The sequence below is a fragment of the Trachinotus anak genome, unplaced genomic scaffold (assembly GCF_046630095.1).
Source record: "Trachinotus anak isolate AG129_WGS33_773 ecotype Australia unplaced genomic scaffold, CSIRO_AGI_Tana_v1 ptg000026l, whole genome shotgun sequence".
NCBI lineage: Eukaryota > Metazoa > Chordata > Actinopteri > Carangiformes > Carangidae > Trachinotus > Trachinotus anak.
The window spans coordinates 13,777,025-13,793,468 of record NW_027273877.1 but is presented as its reverse complement, the minus strand read 5'-3'; the positions used below and the strand labels follow the sequence as shown (position 1 = coordinate 13,793,468).

The 16,444-nt window shown below is 39.2% G+C and overlaps 1 protein-coding gene across 3 annotated transcripts in view; it reads right to left on the bottom strand.

Moving 5' to 3' along the window:
- The window catches only part of nlgn4xa (neuroligin 4 X-linked a), a 98,353-nt gene that overhangs the window by 67,330 nt on the left and 14,579 nt on the right, over positions 1 to 16,444 (bottom strand). For 2 of the 3 annotated variants that reach the window (XM_071464591.1, XM_071464590.1), the window contains one exon: positions 2,878 to 2,934. The exons of the other annotated variant lie outside the window; for it this stretch is intronic. In XM_071464591.1, the coding sequence (XP_071320692.1) occupies positions 2,878 to 2,934 (57 nt within the window). The remainder of the gene's footprint in view (positions 1 to 2,877; positions 2,935 to 16,444) is intronic. 3 annotated transcript variants of the gene reach the window in all.

Sequence of the window (16,444 nt, the reverse complement as noted above, 5' to 3'; positions counted from 1 at the left end):
CAGCAGCTCATTACACGGGCATCGTTCTGCAGATGAAGCGGTTGGAGCAGTTAAGTACAGGATTTCTCTGAGATCGCTGAGCTCAGAACAGAACTGATAATGTGATGCTGCAAAGCAATGAGCTCTAATGAAGTAGCAGGAAACTAAATTTGTTCCTCAACTTCACCTGCCGAACAAAATTTGGTAATTCCCTCCCCATGCACATGTTAGTTATTAACTCGTTCATTAAACTTCAAGTTCAAGTTCAATGAACACGAAACCACAACTTCCCGTCCCCTCTTTGACCTGCTGTTATGAAATAATCAGATATCATTTATTTCTTTTTCTATGAATCTGTTTGTTTTCTTTCTTTTTACAGTCGTTCATTTGTGGTGGAGCTCCCTTGATATTTTTGTGGTCTATTTACTCTACATCTGCTGTCATTACAATCCCTGTTTCCTTTCTCCATCACAGCTATACATTTTAATACATCAGTACTCATAGTTCTTGCCCTTATTAATTCAACAAATCAACACCAAACCACATTTATTCTCTGCACCCACTTTATCTGTGACTTTATCAAATCATCGTCCTCCTGTAAGTGTATATACTATAATGGCAGAGAGCGGAAACCTGGAAAACAACAGAAAAACCAGTTTGATAAATAAGACATGCAATGGCGTCATAAATCTAAATAGATGCGATATTTCTGCTGCAGAAACCCTGGACTAATGCAGAGTCTGAACTTTATCCAAAAGGAAATCTCGATTGAGCCATATCAGTGTCCACATTGAATCATTTATCATACAAATGGAAATTTCCAATCCATTGTTCACACAGAAAGAAAGAGTTTCATGTTAACCAATTAGCACATACATTGTCAGGGCTTCAAAAGAAGCATAAGATGGGGGATTGCTGGCACTATAGACGCAGGGCCATATTTAGAGACGGAGTGATTCCCTCAGCAAGGAAATTGAGAAAAATTATCATGAGCCATCAACCAATCTTCAAATGATCATTTCAATTTCATATTTCATTTATTCATTTAACTGTTGAATTAAATTTCCCACATATTTCTCTCTCTCTCTACATTTTGTTTTAAATGAACAATGGTTGCTTTAAAATACTCAGTCCCTTTGATTTCAGCTCAAATACACCAGATGTATCATGGTGTGAGTGCAGAATGTGAACTCCTAAAATATGTCGGAAAATTTAAAGACATAACCTCTGTGTTTTCAGTAGTATCTGTTGCATTGTGTGGACAATGAGTAACATGCAACTCAAAATACTACACATAGTTATTAGAATATCATTATTTATACGAGTTAGCATAAAATCTTCATACCCCAACATTTAACGAAATCTCAGAGGTATCTGTTTATCGTATTAACTTAAAGTCTGTGACTTTTCTGTGTCTGAGAAACTAACTAACTCATGTGAGGACAATGATGAAAAAATGACAAAACCAGAAAATAAAAAGAAACAAGTTGTCACATGCTCGGTCTAGTCCTCAAAATAAAATACCTGAATGTCACCATATTAACAATCACATGACATGACATAGTTCTTTAAAAAAAAAAAATTTGTAAAGAAATGGCACAAAAATTTCATGTTGAAAAAAAAAAAAAAAGAAATTAAATAACAGCTTGCAATTATCCAAATGATGATTTTTTAAAAGTATTTAATTTTGAACATTTTGTGTCTCCAAACATTTTGACTAAAATGACATAGTGGGAAGCAATGTACAGCAAGTCCTGCGAGGAGAAAGGTGGTGCTCAGAAACCTTACTTCTGTCAGCTGCTGTCAACAAGACAGAAGATGTAGACGTCATCAGCTGTTTCATAAGTGGTCACTGAGAGGTTACATAATACATGATTTCCCCTAAATTATGTATTCATGTGTTTGTTTGTCATTATAGTTATTTTGATGAGTTGGAGGAAGCAAAGGGAAAAAGAGGAATTTGTCTTCAATGAGACAATCTGGCCAAACATGGAGTAAAATATCTCCATAACATAACAGATTATTCCTCTACCTCAGTTTTAAAGACTGGCTCCAAGTCTACACTCAGACACAGCTGCTTGGCCAATGCTAACTCATGCAGAAGAATGCACGGTGAGGATTATGTCAAATATCATCTTCAGAGCAGCGTCCGTAAAAAACTGAACAACTGCCCATAATAATGTGATTCCGAAATGTCACTGCTTTTTCTGGCACTTGCGTGTCGGGCCCCCAGAAGACAAATGGTGTCCTTTAACAAAAATGTCTCCTGTGGCTTTTTCACCTCCAGTCATCTGTCAGTCCCCGCAGATTAGACAACACAGAGAAGAAAAACGGTCGCGCTATTTGGTTATTATCATGCAGAGGAGTGAGATGTTAATAGAAGAAAGAATAAAACATGTGGCGGAGACGTTGCGCGTGCCGCTGATGAAACAAATTTCCACTGTCAAAACAACACGGGTTAGTGCTCATGCTTCACCGAGCAATGGTGGAGGAAAAAGGGGAATGTAGAGAGGGAGGAGAGGGACATGATCACTTTAAAAATTTAATTCATCAGAGGAGGTAAACTAACATGCAGAGCTGAGTTCAGATCATTATTGGAGGTGGCAAAAACAGGTGAGAAAAGGATTGCTGGGAGCTCCTTCCTGTTTAGAGGTGCCCTTACGCCTCAGCAAAGATCCTCTGCTTTACATGACTCCAAAGAGGAAAGAGGTTGTCACAAAACTGAAGAGCTGAGAGGAGTGCACTCAGACGCACTTCAAGGGGAGGAAAAAGTAGAAAGGGGAAGGAAGAGGGGTCAAATGAAATCGATTACAAAAGAGGGCTGTATGTCTGCTGTCATGCACATGTGTCAGGCTTTTATTTTGTTGGTCAAAAAGGGGGAAAAAGATAGAAAAATACCTTTATTTTGGCCACCATTACTGTTGAAATCGGCGCCTTGTCTGTTTGAGTTGGCCCCTGGTGTTGAGGAGAAAAGTAGAATAAGGGGAAACATTTCAAAAGAAAAAAAAAAAAAGAAAAACTGTTTTGAGACAAAAAGGAAAAAAAAAGGCATCAAAAGGAAAAAGGTCAGCGAGCTGTGTGTGGGAAAACAAGCGGGAGCAGAATCACAGTGCTGAGCTACGGCAGCCTGGAAGGGGCAAAACAGCAAATGACCAAACCCTGCCATCAGCTAAAATCTGCCGCCCTAGTGTGACACAGTCATTAAGCGTGCAGCCAGCGTGCTGCAGCCGAGCAGGGCATCAGTCAGACGCGAAGAGCTCGTCCCTCCGTTCAGTCGCATTGGACGATGGATTCTTGGGTTGAACGTCAAACGTGGACGTGATGAACACTGCATCCTCCACTTTCAGCCAAGCTGTTGCTAAACTAATTCATGGCCTCCCTTCCCAAATATGTATGTGCATAGAAAATTGTTTTATAATTTATTAGTTTGTCCTTTTTATTCATATATCATTTCATTTTTAAGAACAGTGGTGTTAAATGAAAAAAAATTAAAAATTTTGAGTTCTACATTTTGAGTAATGGACCTCAGCTTCGTTCAGTTTCCTTCTGAGGGTTTACATCTACATGCTAAACCATGAAGTGACAACCAGTAGCTTATTAGTTTAGCTTAGCATTAAAAAATGATACAGCTAGCTTGGCTCTGCTCAAAGAGCTGCAGAAATACAAATGTGCAGAAGTAATGAGTCTGGTGATGCAGCTCCTGGACAGTTTTCACTGGAACTACTTTAAAACGAAAGAAAAAAGCTGTTTTGTAATGGTGACACAGATTCTCTTCCCGTTGAACTTTTATTTTGCAATTCATTTGTTTTCAGTTCCGTAAACTAAATTCCATTCACCCCTGCTGAAATGAGATAAAGGCAGAAATCTCTCCAGTATATTTGTATTTGTTATTTAGGGTGAACTGACCTTTTAAATCACATCTGTTTTCAAGTGCCATGTGTCAGTGAGTGTTAGTAAAGTCTAAGACCTCCTCTGTCCCTGGACATGAGGGTGTGAGTTACTGCAGTGATGGACATTAGCTGTGGGTTCACACTCTGTAACTGGAGGTTTCCCTGCCAAGACTGTCGTCCTGTAAAAAAAAAAAAAAAACGGGCTAGGTTTCATTATTAAGTGACCTTTAGAGGACATAATTATAGTAATTACGATGGGGCATAGGAGGGAGCCTGATGTGTTCATTTCCCATGTGAAATTGATGGAGTCTGATGAAACAAATAGGTCAAAGGTCAAACACTGATTTTAACCCAAACCACCACCAATCTTTTCCTAAGTCTGAACCTAATTAAACTATTCATTATTTCACAATGTTAAACCAGCTTTATTATTGTTACCATGACTACAAAGGTCTGATACACCTGCCACTGGGATGCTCCTATGGATCTTATCTGAGGGTAGCGGCCTATGTGGTCATTTAGGTTGGAGGATTTGTTGCCCCTCCAGGTGGGGGCTTGCCAGATAAACATGAAGAGCAGCTGATCAGCTGAGCTAACAGCAACCTGTAACGGCGTCTTCACACCTACAGCTCGTTTGCTCCGGTCCGGTTCAGCTGATGAGGTCGTAAACTTGCAGCATTTTCCCCTCGGTTCGGTTTGTTTTCACACACGGGAAAATTCAAGCAAACCCAAATGCAAACCATGTGAGAACGTGCACTCAGCTTATTGGTCAGATTGTCTGGAGGGAGCAGGAAACACATTGTTAGACAAACAGTCGTTCCTGTTGAAGATGAATCAGTCTCTTCCTGTTGAGTCGCAGCTTTAAATGTGGCTCTTAGCTCAGTCGGGTTTCTGCTGTTCGCTGTTGTTGCAATTACAGGACTTAATGTCCATGTAAAGTAAATACTGTGTCTGGATGTGCTTCATGCTAATTAATATATTAATAAAAAAAAAAAAAAAAAACTTTAGTGGTTCCATTTCTTTCAACACAGTTTCTCAGAGCCACAACCTTAACCCAGTGCTGAGGTCAGGCTGCAAAAATCCGTTTGTAACAAAAAGGTTGTTTTTGCTGTTGCGAATAAAGTTCTACATGTTCTTATGGGTTTATTTGTTTATTCTCAAAAATTATCTGTACAAGCTTAAAGCTAAAAACATGCCGCGTGGGGTTTTCTTTACATGCAATAAGAATATGTTTCAAGTCCTGCCAGTTGTTCCTCTTTCCCTCCTATCTATCTATCTGTCTATCTATCTATCTGTCTATCTATCTATCTATCTATCTATCTATCTATCTATCTATCTATCTGTCTTAGAGGTGATGGTTGGTGTATTTCTGAACTGACAGAGCCAAGCTAGCTGTCTCCACCTGCATCCAGTCTTTATGCTAAGCTAGGCTAACTGTATCCTAACTTCAGCTTTCTTTTTAACACACAGATATGAAATTGAAATCCTCCCCAGCAGCTCAGCGTTCACATCTTAGATCTGTGTAAAGTTATGAAACATCAACAGTGAGAGAAACTCTAATGGCTTTGATAACATGGCCTTTAAAACTGAGAAATAATATGGTCTTATCACTGCAGGGGTTGCTTCGCTGTAATGAAATGAAGCGGTTGTGATACAATGAGGGTTTTTACTGAAGAAATGGGGCCCGTTATCCTCACTACCCAAAAGTCCTTGAGTTCTTTCACCGTTCAGAGCGCGTCATCTGCTCGCCTCGCTGTACCCTCACCTCCAGGACACGTGCTGCAGCGTTCACTGATCAGCAGATAGTGGAGAATAGCTCTCAACAGGCACCTAATGGGGCAGCATGGCTGGGATGGTGGAGTGTTTGCACAATATAGCTGCTCGCTGAGAGAGCAGGGGCCAGCGCCATGTCAGTATGTAACCCAGCCGAGCATGAACACCCACATCTGCTCGGGCTGGTCACACACACACACACACACACACACACACATATAAATGCACAACATATAGGCAAGCCTCAATAGATCGGAATACATACATAGAGATGAATATACCCACCCACAGCCTTATGAAGTCAATATTTCACAGTGGTTTCATTAAATAAGCCAAGCTGCCCAGAATGATTGGCATGACCTTTATAATACAAAACAATATAAACACGTACTTGCTCACAAAAGATGCAACTGAAGTGAATCAGGGCTTTAATGGTCCCATATTTTTACACTTCTTCTGTGTTTTTTTTGAATAGTGGATCTCCAAAAACCTCCTCAGTGTAGTTTTACATCTCCTCTCTCAGGCTTCTCTCTGGAGCTCTAGCAACAGATTCAGTCAGCCAATCAGAGGAGAGGATCTGAGCCTGAAAGATCTAATAAAAATATAGCAAATCTCAGGTAAACACTCAGAGAAACCAAATCCTGCAAAGTTGGATGGTGGGTCCAGGTGTGCGGGGCCTGGGGCGTAGCTGAGAGCAGTGACTGCTTTGTTGTGACATCACAAAGTTCCAGAAGTCCTGACGGCTGGTTTTAAGGCTCAGTTTCTGAATACAGGCTGTGTGCATTTCTCTGTGGACTGAGGCTTTGATACTTTCACAGTATTAATATAGAACCTAGACCTTTTTTTTTTATTATCAAGCAAATCAAAAAACACACTATATGGACCTTTAAGTTATCAGATCCATAACTCAGATTGTATATTATTATAGTTGAGTTATTAGTTATTTTTATAGTATAGTACAATTGATCAGTGTGCAATATTAAGCAAAATTTTGAGTTTGCCCATTGTACACTGGAAAAATAATTCATGTGATTCAACTTAAAAACTCAAGTTCAATTGCTGCCTTAGAAATGTGAGTAAGTGTACAGATGTACAGACAGTTATAAAGAAAGTGGGACTGAATTGACCTCTGTAGAATTTAATGTTATAGAATAATAACCTATAATAAATAATAATAATAACCTTGTTTAAATGTTTAAAATGTTCATATGCAGATTTTCCTCTTTACAAGCAACGTTGGTAAATTAAAGGGAAGTAGATGTAAGATAACTGAAAAGGGACTCCCTAAAATAATGCACATACTGTATATGAATATATGAACAGCTGACTTAAAGACCAGCAAAAACAGTTTGATCACACTCTTAAAGAAAAGAAAAGTGTCTGAATTGTCTCCATGCTGATCCGTGTCTCTCAGTGTCATGTAACACCATGCATTTTGAAGGAAGACTGATGGAAAAAGCTGCATGTCTCAAATTCCAAATGTCACATCCTGACTGATGTTTTTTTCTGTCGCATTTGGCAGAACGAGAAACGGGGAGTTTACGACTCGGATGACGGTTCTCCGTCTCTCTCTCTCTCTCTCTCTCTCTGTTGTGGTCCAGCCTCACTTCATTTCCTTCCCCATCTCCTGCGTGTAACTGTCCATCACAAAGGAACACATGAGAATGGCAGCTCCTTTCAGAAGCACTTTGAGTGCTGCAAGGCCACTTAGTGCTGAAAGGAGGGTCAGAGGAACACAGCTCTGGTATGAGTAAAAATGTTGCCTTCAACAATGTCAAGTGGGATGGTAGGTACTGCAGGTAGAGTCCATTTTTCAGAAGGTGGCAGCATATTTTCTGTCTGCTGAAAGGCCCCAGACTGGCTGCCCTTTCGTGTTCATTCATGAATCTTGAATCTGAACATGACGCAGTCAAAGGCTCGAAGGAAATCTGAGCATCTGACCTCGTGCGCAGCGAGCAGCTGTAAACAAGGACAGGATCTGAGGCGATGCTGCAGTTTGTGGTCAGAATCTATGAAGAACTTGTCAGGAAGGGAGAATGTGCACTGTTTACCTGTAGGCAATAAGCCCTCCAGCTACAGCTAGAGTGTGAAGACTGAATTTCAAAATAAGACAGAAACCCCATCAAAAGCTCCCTCTGACTGCATCTACATCCACAAGAACCCATCAGAAATCAGATTAAAGCAGGAAATCGAAAACCAGATTTAGTTCCAGTGGAACAACCTGATTACTCTAAAACCCATTCACACGCAGCCAGTAATAGGATTTCTACTCCTACACTGTTGATACTTTACATTTATTTAAAGTCAGTCGTCATATAAAGTTTTAAGTTGCTTTGGATGAAAGCATCGGACAAATGAGTAAATGTAATGTAAAAAAATCCACAAAAAACAAGTAGGTTTGGTTTCATTAAGGAGACAGAGGTTCTTACGTAAAAAAATAAATACACTTGAAACTAAGTTATACATATTTTTCATTTATATCATTTATATAAATCTGGCAAACAGCATAATGAAACTGCTTATTTTTATTCATTATTTTTCCCAGAATATATATAAATATAATATATTATACATTTTTATTTTCTTAATACTGATACATACTGATAGTATGTTGTTTTAAATTTATTTATTTATTTATTTATTTTTTTGTGATCACACATCTTTCCCTCTCTTAAGCTGTACATGACCTCCTGGAAGGCAAAAAAAAAAAAAAAAAAAAAAAAAAAAGCCCACGAAGCAGTCGCTGCAGCTTCTAAATTTGCTATGACGACATAATATATTATGTAATAAAACTAATTAAAGGTCTTCCATGCAACTGATAATAACAGCAGGAATCCTGGGAGCATCTCGGTGCATTGTTGCAGCCGCCCTGAGGAGAAAAGGTGAAAGTGGACTTCACTGGAGTTTTCAGTTGCAGGTCATTACCATACAGGTTTCTAGTTGGGTGTGACAGAATTAGCTTATGTCATCCATAAATGACTCTTATTTGACAAATTTGTAATTGGGTTCAGAGTTAAAGTAAAAAAAAAAAAAAAAAAAAACAGAAATGAAGTGAAACTGAAGTGCGCTCACCTCCAAAAAATCTCTAATTGCATTAAAGCAAATCCAAATGTCTGAGGGTAAAAGGTTTATATCACTTATTCTAACTTATTCTATACTGGGGATGTCATTTGGAGAATTATGGTCAGACATCTCTGGCACTGTGGATTATTCTGGATTTCCACTATGTTAATATTTTTTTGTGTTAAAGATGACATTAAATCAAAATGGGATTAATGATACAGTTGGTCTTTTTTCAGGTTCTGTCCAGAACTCACTGCTTTGTGGGTGTGTGATCATGACACCAACATTTGTCTTCATGCTATAGATGTATTAGCTGCGACTTGTAGTCTGTGGTGGTAAATTCACTGAAAATCACTGTCGTTTTTGAAAAATGCCATAAAATGTGGTCTGTTGTGAATTCGGAGTCATGTTTATGTCTCATTTGACCCCCACTGTTTGGCTCTGTGTGTCTCGCCCCCTCCCCTCCGGTCAGTTAGTCTGAGGCAGTTAATGAAACACAGCTTCATGTAGAAATGTGATGTTTGCACAATCTCAACTACAATAATTAAGGTCTTCAGACTTGTAGCAGAGGAAATGAGACTGACTGGAGAAACAGAATTTATTCAACTCAAAAACATTATATATGTTTTAACGGCAGCTCACTCCCCAGTATGGAAGATTTTAATTGCCTACATCAAAAGAAATTACGTAATGAAACTAAGCAAAACAGAATACGTATTGATAATGTATTCCCTTTTACTGAGTCGTGATTTAATGACAAACATCTGTTAAAAGGACAATTACTTAGCTGTTTGAATTGAAAATTTAATCAGTTATTAACAGCAGGAAGTGAAACAATTGTCAAGTTTTTTTATAGCAGTGAAATAAAAATGATCTTTATAGATGTTAAGTGTGTGGTTAACCAGCAGAAAGCATGCAAAAACAATATATTACTCTATTCATTTTTCATGGCAGCAAAACGTGAACCTGAAGGTGTGAAATAGAAATACACAAAGTTGACGTAGGTTGACTTTACTTCCTATAACACACCAGGCCGACTGTGGTTGAGCGTAGCACGGATTTGGACTGTGGCCTACACCAAATAAAATGGAAGTGCTGACTTTACACCCTACAAAATTACATAATCACTGGATGTGTTTGGCAGCGAGATGTGAAGTAAATAAAACTGAGCAGCAGTGGCTCAGAAAATGCAGAGTCTTAGAGCTATTTTCTCTCTATGTTTCCCTCGGTTTACCTCATTTTATCTTCGCCCTGTAAAGTGCTGCAAAGAGTATTTTAATTTAAGGAACAGCTTGCTCCACCGCTGCACAAAAAGCTGAAGAAATGTCTCTTGCTTCGGAAGCTTGGAATAAATCATGGCTGCCGCTGAAACATTAAGCTGCTGGTAGTGCCTGTGGAAGGGCACAGGAAGGGAGCGCTGGGCCTTACATTTGAGCCGAGCGTTGAAACGTAAAACAGAACTAATGCAGGAGATGCCGACAATTAAAAAATGGAGGCGAGGAGGCCGTGGTATTGTCTCCCTCTCTGAGAAAGCCCCCCGGAGGAAACATCTTCACTCTGATTAATTCACTATACAGCTGCATGCCACCTCCCCAGTCAGTCTGCTGTTACTGCAGAGCCTGATAAAGCCAGCTTACACACACACACACACACACACACACACACACACACTCCAAACTAGCCTCTCATTCTCTACTTCCACACTTCATCCATATCTTCTTCTTTCCCTCTTTATGCGCACAAATGAAAAGAGCTCTCGGGCATTTCAGCTGCACAGCCAGCACCTTCCCTCCTCGGCCAGTGGACTGAGCAGGAAGTGTAAAAGGCTATGACAATACAGTCATCTGAGCGTGCTCAGAGTGGGCCGTAGTGGATTTCTTCTTTCAACTTCAAATCAGATGACAAAGAATAGGCGTCGCTTAATCCGTCAACCCACTTGAGGTGCAGTAAAACTATAAATCTGTCCCTGATCCTCGGCTGGCAGGATGTTTTGACGTAAAACCAGATTTCTGAAAAGGCCAACCTAGGGGATATAAAGATGATGGGCAGCGAGGGGAGCTCTAACTGGGACAGACACATCACTCCCCACCGAGCTCAGACTGAGGAGACATATTATTATGACTCTTTTATCCATCGCTTTTGTTTCTCTATTTGCAATAACAGGAAATAATGGGATGACTGCAGTACATTATCTACATCTACAGAGTACTGTTTGGTCCATTTAACAAGCAAAGGATGTTGAGCAAGCCTCACATTTTCTTTTGTGTAGCTTGAAACCTCGTAACTCCACCTTGGGTGGTTTTAATGTGCAGTCTGAAGCCACTGCGGTGTGTTTTCCTACAGGTTTACCTCACCTCCAAACACACACAGGCTCCCATTGCTTTCAAAAATCCATTAAAATAGCTTGGAGACATAGCGCTGCCTGGACTAATGTAGTGCATCATGTTTCACAATGGCTGGTCTCATGAAAACCTTTCAAAAGCCTGTTGGATAAATGGATGAAGTCATAGTGGTCATGTGGAACAGCAGTCTATTTTGGAAGATGCAGGAAAGTTGGTATTTAGGACACACTGATGTTCCCATGTAACAAACGACAATACATTAAATATTTCAATGGGCAAATGTCAGCGGGGATTACACCAGTCCATTACAAATGGACAGTCAGATGGTTTTGGTGCAGAGCAACACATAGTCCGCCCATTAGCTGATTCACACAATACTAATAAGTGACTATTTTGATAATCAAATGATAATTTAAGTCATTTAAAGGTCCCAAAGAGCACAAAGATAGATGTCCATGTGTCTGTGATTATAAAGCAGGTCTAGGTTCTATATTAATACTGTGAAAGTATCAAAGCCTCAGTCCACAGAGAAATGCACACAGCCTGTATTCAGAAACTGAGCCTTAAAACCAGCCGTCAGGACTTCTGGAACTTTGTGATGTCACAACAAAGCAGTCACCGCCCTCAGCCTCAAATTTCCTGTTTTCCTGAGCACCACCATTATTATTTACTGACACAGCTCATACAGATATGTAATATACATGTCCCTATATCAGGAATGATGTTACCATATATGTCACCTATCAGGGCATATATTATTATCACATATGTTCATCCTCTGGCTATATGAAGTTATGAAGTTTATATATATATATATATATATATATATACATACATGTTGCGAGCATGATTTATAGAAATTTTATGCATGTACATATATTATATTTGCATATGGGAAAAGGTCCTTGGCTGGATTTGAATAAGGGAATTGTGAGTTATATTGTATGCATCTGCTATAAGCCGCCATATTGTGGAAATGTCTTTAAAATATATTTATATTTGGTTTGTAGTTATTTTCTAAATTAATCAGTGAATTTCTTTGTCTAAGAAAATGATCTGAAGAAAATTATCTGTTATAATTACCCTGAGCCCAAGGTGGTGAATCCAGACTGGTTGTTTAATTCAAGTCCAAAACCCAAACAAAAAAACTCAATTGCTTGAAAAATTCCAAAGATAATTGATTGTCAAAATAAATTGCCAGTGAATTTTCTGTCAGTTGACTTCTCAATAAATCGATAAAGAGTTGCCACGCTGGATACAGGATGTTGTATTTTAGCAGTCATGTGGTAGCCCATGAGCCCATTCCAAAACAATGCACTGCAGGGTTGAGTTACCCAGATAGTTTCAAGAGTTCATCCTCCATAACAGGATAAAAAAGGCAGTGAGACATTTTACTGATACTTTAGCTACTGAAGTCCAACATAAAGACATGTGCACCTGATTTCTACCAACCAATACAAGAAATACCACAACTTCAGCTTCAGTACAGAGTCGAGTCTGCTGAGAGCACACAAACTCAAAAACGTCACTGAAACTCGGGACTTTTAGTTGATTTTTCAAATTAAAAGTGAGTTCTAGCATGTTGAGCTGGCATTAGGGTACAAGGAAATAATTAAAAATAAATGAGAAATTACGTTTTTGCCTCTAATATAGACCTGTTCCAATAAAGGCCTGGCCTCTCTGTCACTGAGGTAAATAAAGCCACTACTAGAGAATTCATGGCTTTTCAAAGATGCTCCCTGCAACAGAAAGTGAAATTACATTGGGACATTGCACATTCGGTTGCCCTATTAAAAAGAAAAGGATTTTGTGTTTGCAGCCCATTTAATTCTCAGACACCTTTTATGTTTTGAATCTGCTATTACAGAGGTTTTCATCAGTGGGCAGAATTTGCTCAACTGAGTTTACTCCATTTTAATGGGCTAACTTTTAAGTGAGCAAACTTCTGATGATGAAGACTGTAAGATGTGGTTGAAAGTGAACTTTTAGTGATATACTTTTTTTTACAAGTTCTGATTTAGTAAAAATTAAGGCTGAAATGTGAGAACTCCAAACCACTAGAGCTACAGAGAGATAAACATACAGAGACTTTTATAAGCAGAGCTGCTCTCTAGGGGAGGATGACGGGTCGGCTGGGGCTGGGCCCTGCAGGACCACAGCAGCCCTGTTCTGCTGTGAGGCCGTAATGGAAAGGTATGTCATCACAGTGCAGCTCGGCTAAACCAGAATGACCCAGGCCCCTGGAAAAACCCTACTCCAGGCTACTAATACTGTTGGTCAATGTAGAAAAAAATGCACAAAAACAAATTGTTGTTGCGTACACAGGATTGCTGTGTGGTGATTTATTGTCCCCAGTGGAGTACAATAACTTTTTGTGTTTTTTTTGTGGAGATACTGAATCATTTGAGAAAAGCCCCTGACTGTGCACCGACGCAGGATTGTGAGATTATCCTTCTCCTGCACTTTTTAATCTAACATGTACTCAAGAGCTCAAACTAAATTTAGCACGGAGCTGTCAAAGATCTCAGCCAGACACACACATTAACGTGCTTCACTGTCCCACACTGTCCCACACTGCCTCCTAAAACAGCCTGACCTCCAGCCACCCCAGGGTTATGTTCGGCACACACGCTGCTTTTTACAGGACGCGCTCCGAGTCCTGTACCCGGCTGCTGCAGGACCTGGACGGGTAAAGTGCTCGGCTGCTGAAGTGTCTCACCCACTCCAAGTCACAAGTGCTCACTCAAACGAGGGAGTGCAGAAAACAAGCCATTACAGATGAGCCTTCAACCCGAGAGCAATACAGAACCTTCCACTGTGAGCTTCTTTTGATTTTAATTTTGCATCACTCTTGGTGAACAGCACTCTTCTCAGCTGCAGCACAAAGCGGCGTGGAGCGGCAGAGCTCTCAGCGCTTTGACAAGAGCCTCTGCAGCTCCTCTCTTTTGGCCAAACTATTGTTCACAGATTAGACTGCTGGCAAAATCAAGGGATTTATGAAGAGCTCCCATGCAATTACAAGGCAACGAGTTTGATTTCACCATCATGTTCACCATGAGAGGTTATGATGCATTGTTCCCTGTGAAAAAAAAATGCTTTGTACAGCTCGCATATACTTTTGCATTTGAGAATAATGTTTCTTTGTCGGATAAAAGCTAAGTAATGAAAAGAGCTCTGTCATTTTAATGTGATTTTCAAATTTATTCTTAATAGTTTTTTTTTTCATTTTTAAAAGGAACAAAAGCTCTTGGAGGAAATGTTCCTTCCCTCAGCCTCACGCTGGTACGTGTTTGATTGAAGACAACTTCTCTACATACACAGATGGAAATATAACAGCATTCTGACTCGTTAATGGACAGACGGGGAGCAACCATTAACTCCCCCCCAAAAAAATTTGTATGTTGTTGCAGAGCAAAAATTGTCTACTTCAACAGAATAATAAAAATATTAGCTTTAACTATGACAGTGAACAGCTAAAAATAATATACATTATAATTTCAATTTTTTTTCCTATCATTATATAATTTGAAATAGTGTCATTATAAATACTGTAATTTGCTAATCAAATGAATAAGAATGAAATTACTCCTTTTGGGTGTAGCAGAAGGCCAAGAATGATCCAATGTTTACAACGAAATACTGCAAATTCTCAAAGCAGCAGCCCAGGGCTTGTTAGAAGAGAGAACCGGGTCTGTATTTAAAACTGCTCTATACATGAGACAGACCTACATATCTAATTTTCCCAACTTTTTAAGTACATTGTGCCATATTTTAGCAGGAAGCCTCCAGCTTCCTGATCTGCTCCCGGTTTAATTTGCTGTTTGTTGTTTGCTCATAATGCTAACACTTCATCCATGTCCATTCTGAGTTTCTGGGGGCTGTAATATTATATTGAATTATATTAGACTACACCATATAACACTACACCATATAACACCTCCCAGCATCACATAACAATAAATCCTAATTATATAATTAACTAAAACAATGCAACCTGCACCAGAAAATGGATTACACAATTTAAAATAATGAACTCGTCTAGTTCATGGTTGAAATAAAGACTTTATGCTTAAATCAACATTTACCATCCTGAGCTGATGAGCTTCCTCGGAGCAGCAGTGACAGTGTTTGCCGCAAGCCTGATGGTGCCGTGTGAAACTCCACAAAACAGACTGAACAGCAGCACAAACCTCTGTCACAACATTCCCACGTCTAGATTAGAGGTGTAAAACGTCCCCTGACAGCCACAGTCACAAACACAGACATGAAACATGGTTGAAGAATTTTGTCTTCATATGCATCTTTTCAGGAAACTGAATTCTTGGTCATAGTTTTGTGTGTGGCCCACCACCCCCCCACACACTGTCCGGGGGTAACCTCGGGTTGTGCCCGGTGCAGATAAAACCCACAGTGAGATTGCACCTGCAGGGAAAAATGTTCTGGGGCAGGTGAAAGAAGCTGAGCCCAGCATAATCAAAACCTGCGGTGCATTTGTGGCCATTGGGAAAAGAGGTTCTGTAGGGCTGTCAACTGAATAGAAGGAAACATTTTTTTTGTCTTAAGGGAAAACCGTCTTACTTGATTTTATGTATTGTATGTATTCTATTTTATTACAATTCAGGTTATTTTATTTTAATATTATCTAATTTTACATTAATGATTTTAATATCATGTTTATTTTTTGTCTTTTTCATGTGGTGTTGTAATTTGTTGTGAAGCTGCATTTCTTGAATGAAAGCTGCGATACAAAGAAAGAGTATTATTTTTATTATCATTTTAATTATTATTGTTATTATTATTATTATTATAGTCACCATGTTTCTCTTCACTAACACAGCACTGACATTGTAGTCACAACTCTGCTGCTTCTGTTAGAGCTGTAGGAATGAACATTATTATTATTACTGTATGAGCGATTTGCCTCTATTAGTGATCCGCCTTGGCCTTGATTGTGTTGACTATGGCAGCTGTTATAACTGGCTTTCAGGCTTGGATGAAATCCTGATTTTTAATATGGCCATACAGTCCAGATGAAATATCGGGATATAAATATTGTGGGGTTTTTTTAATTGCAGGTTTTTCTTTATTTTTTGGTTTTTGTTATTGCATGTTACATTTCAAGTTTTTAAGTTGTATTTGTCACATGCCGAGTTGCGATGCACAGTAAACAAAGCAGTGAAGTGAGGATTGAACTCAGCAGCAGGCCAGACTGTGCAAAACTACACAACTGAAATAAAAGAAGTTCTACTATATATGATGAAAATGAATATGGGACCAAGCCTACTGGCTTTTATTTAAGAATGAAATAATATAACATAATATAAAATGGAATGATAAAGCCATAACACTAGATCCTGGCACAGGGCAGAAGATGTTGCTTCGAGATTGGATAAAACA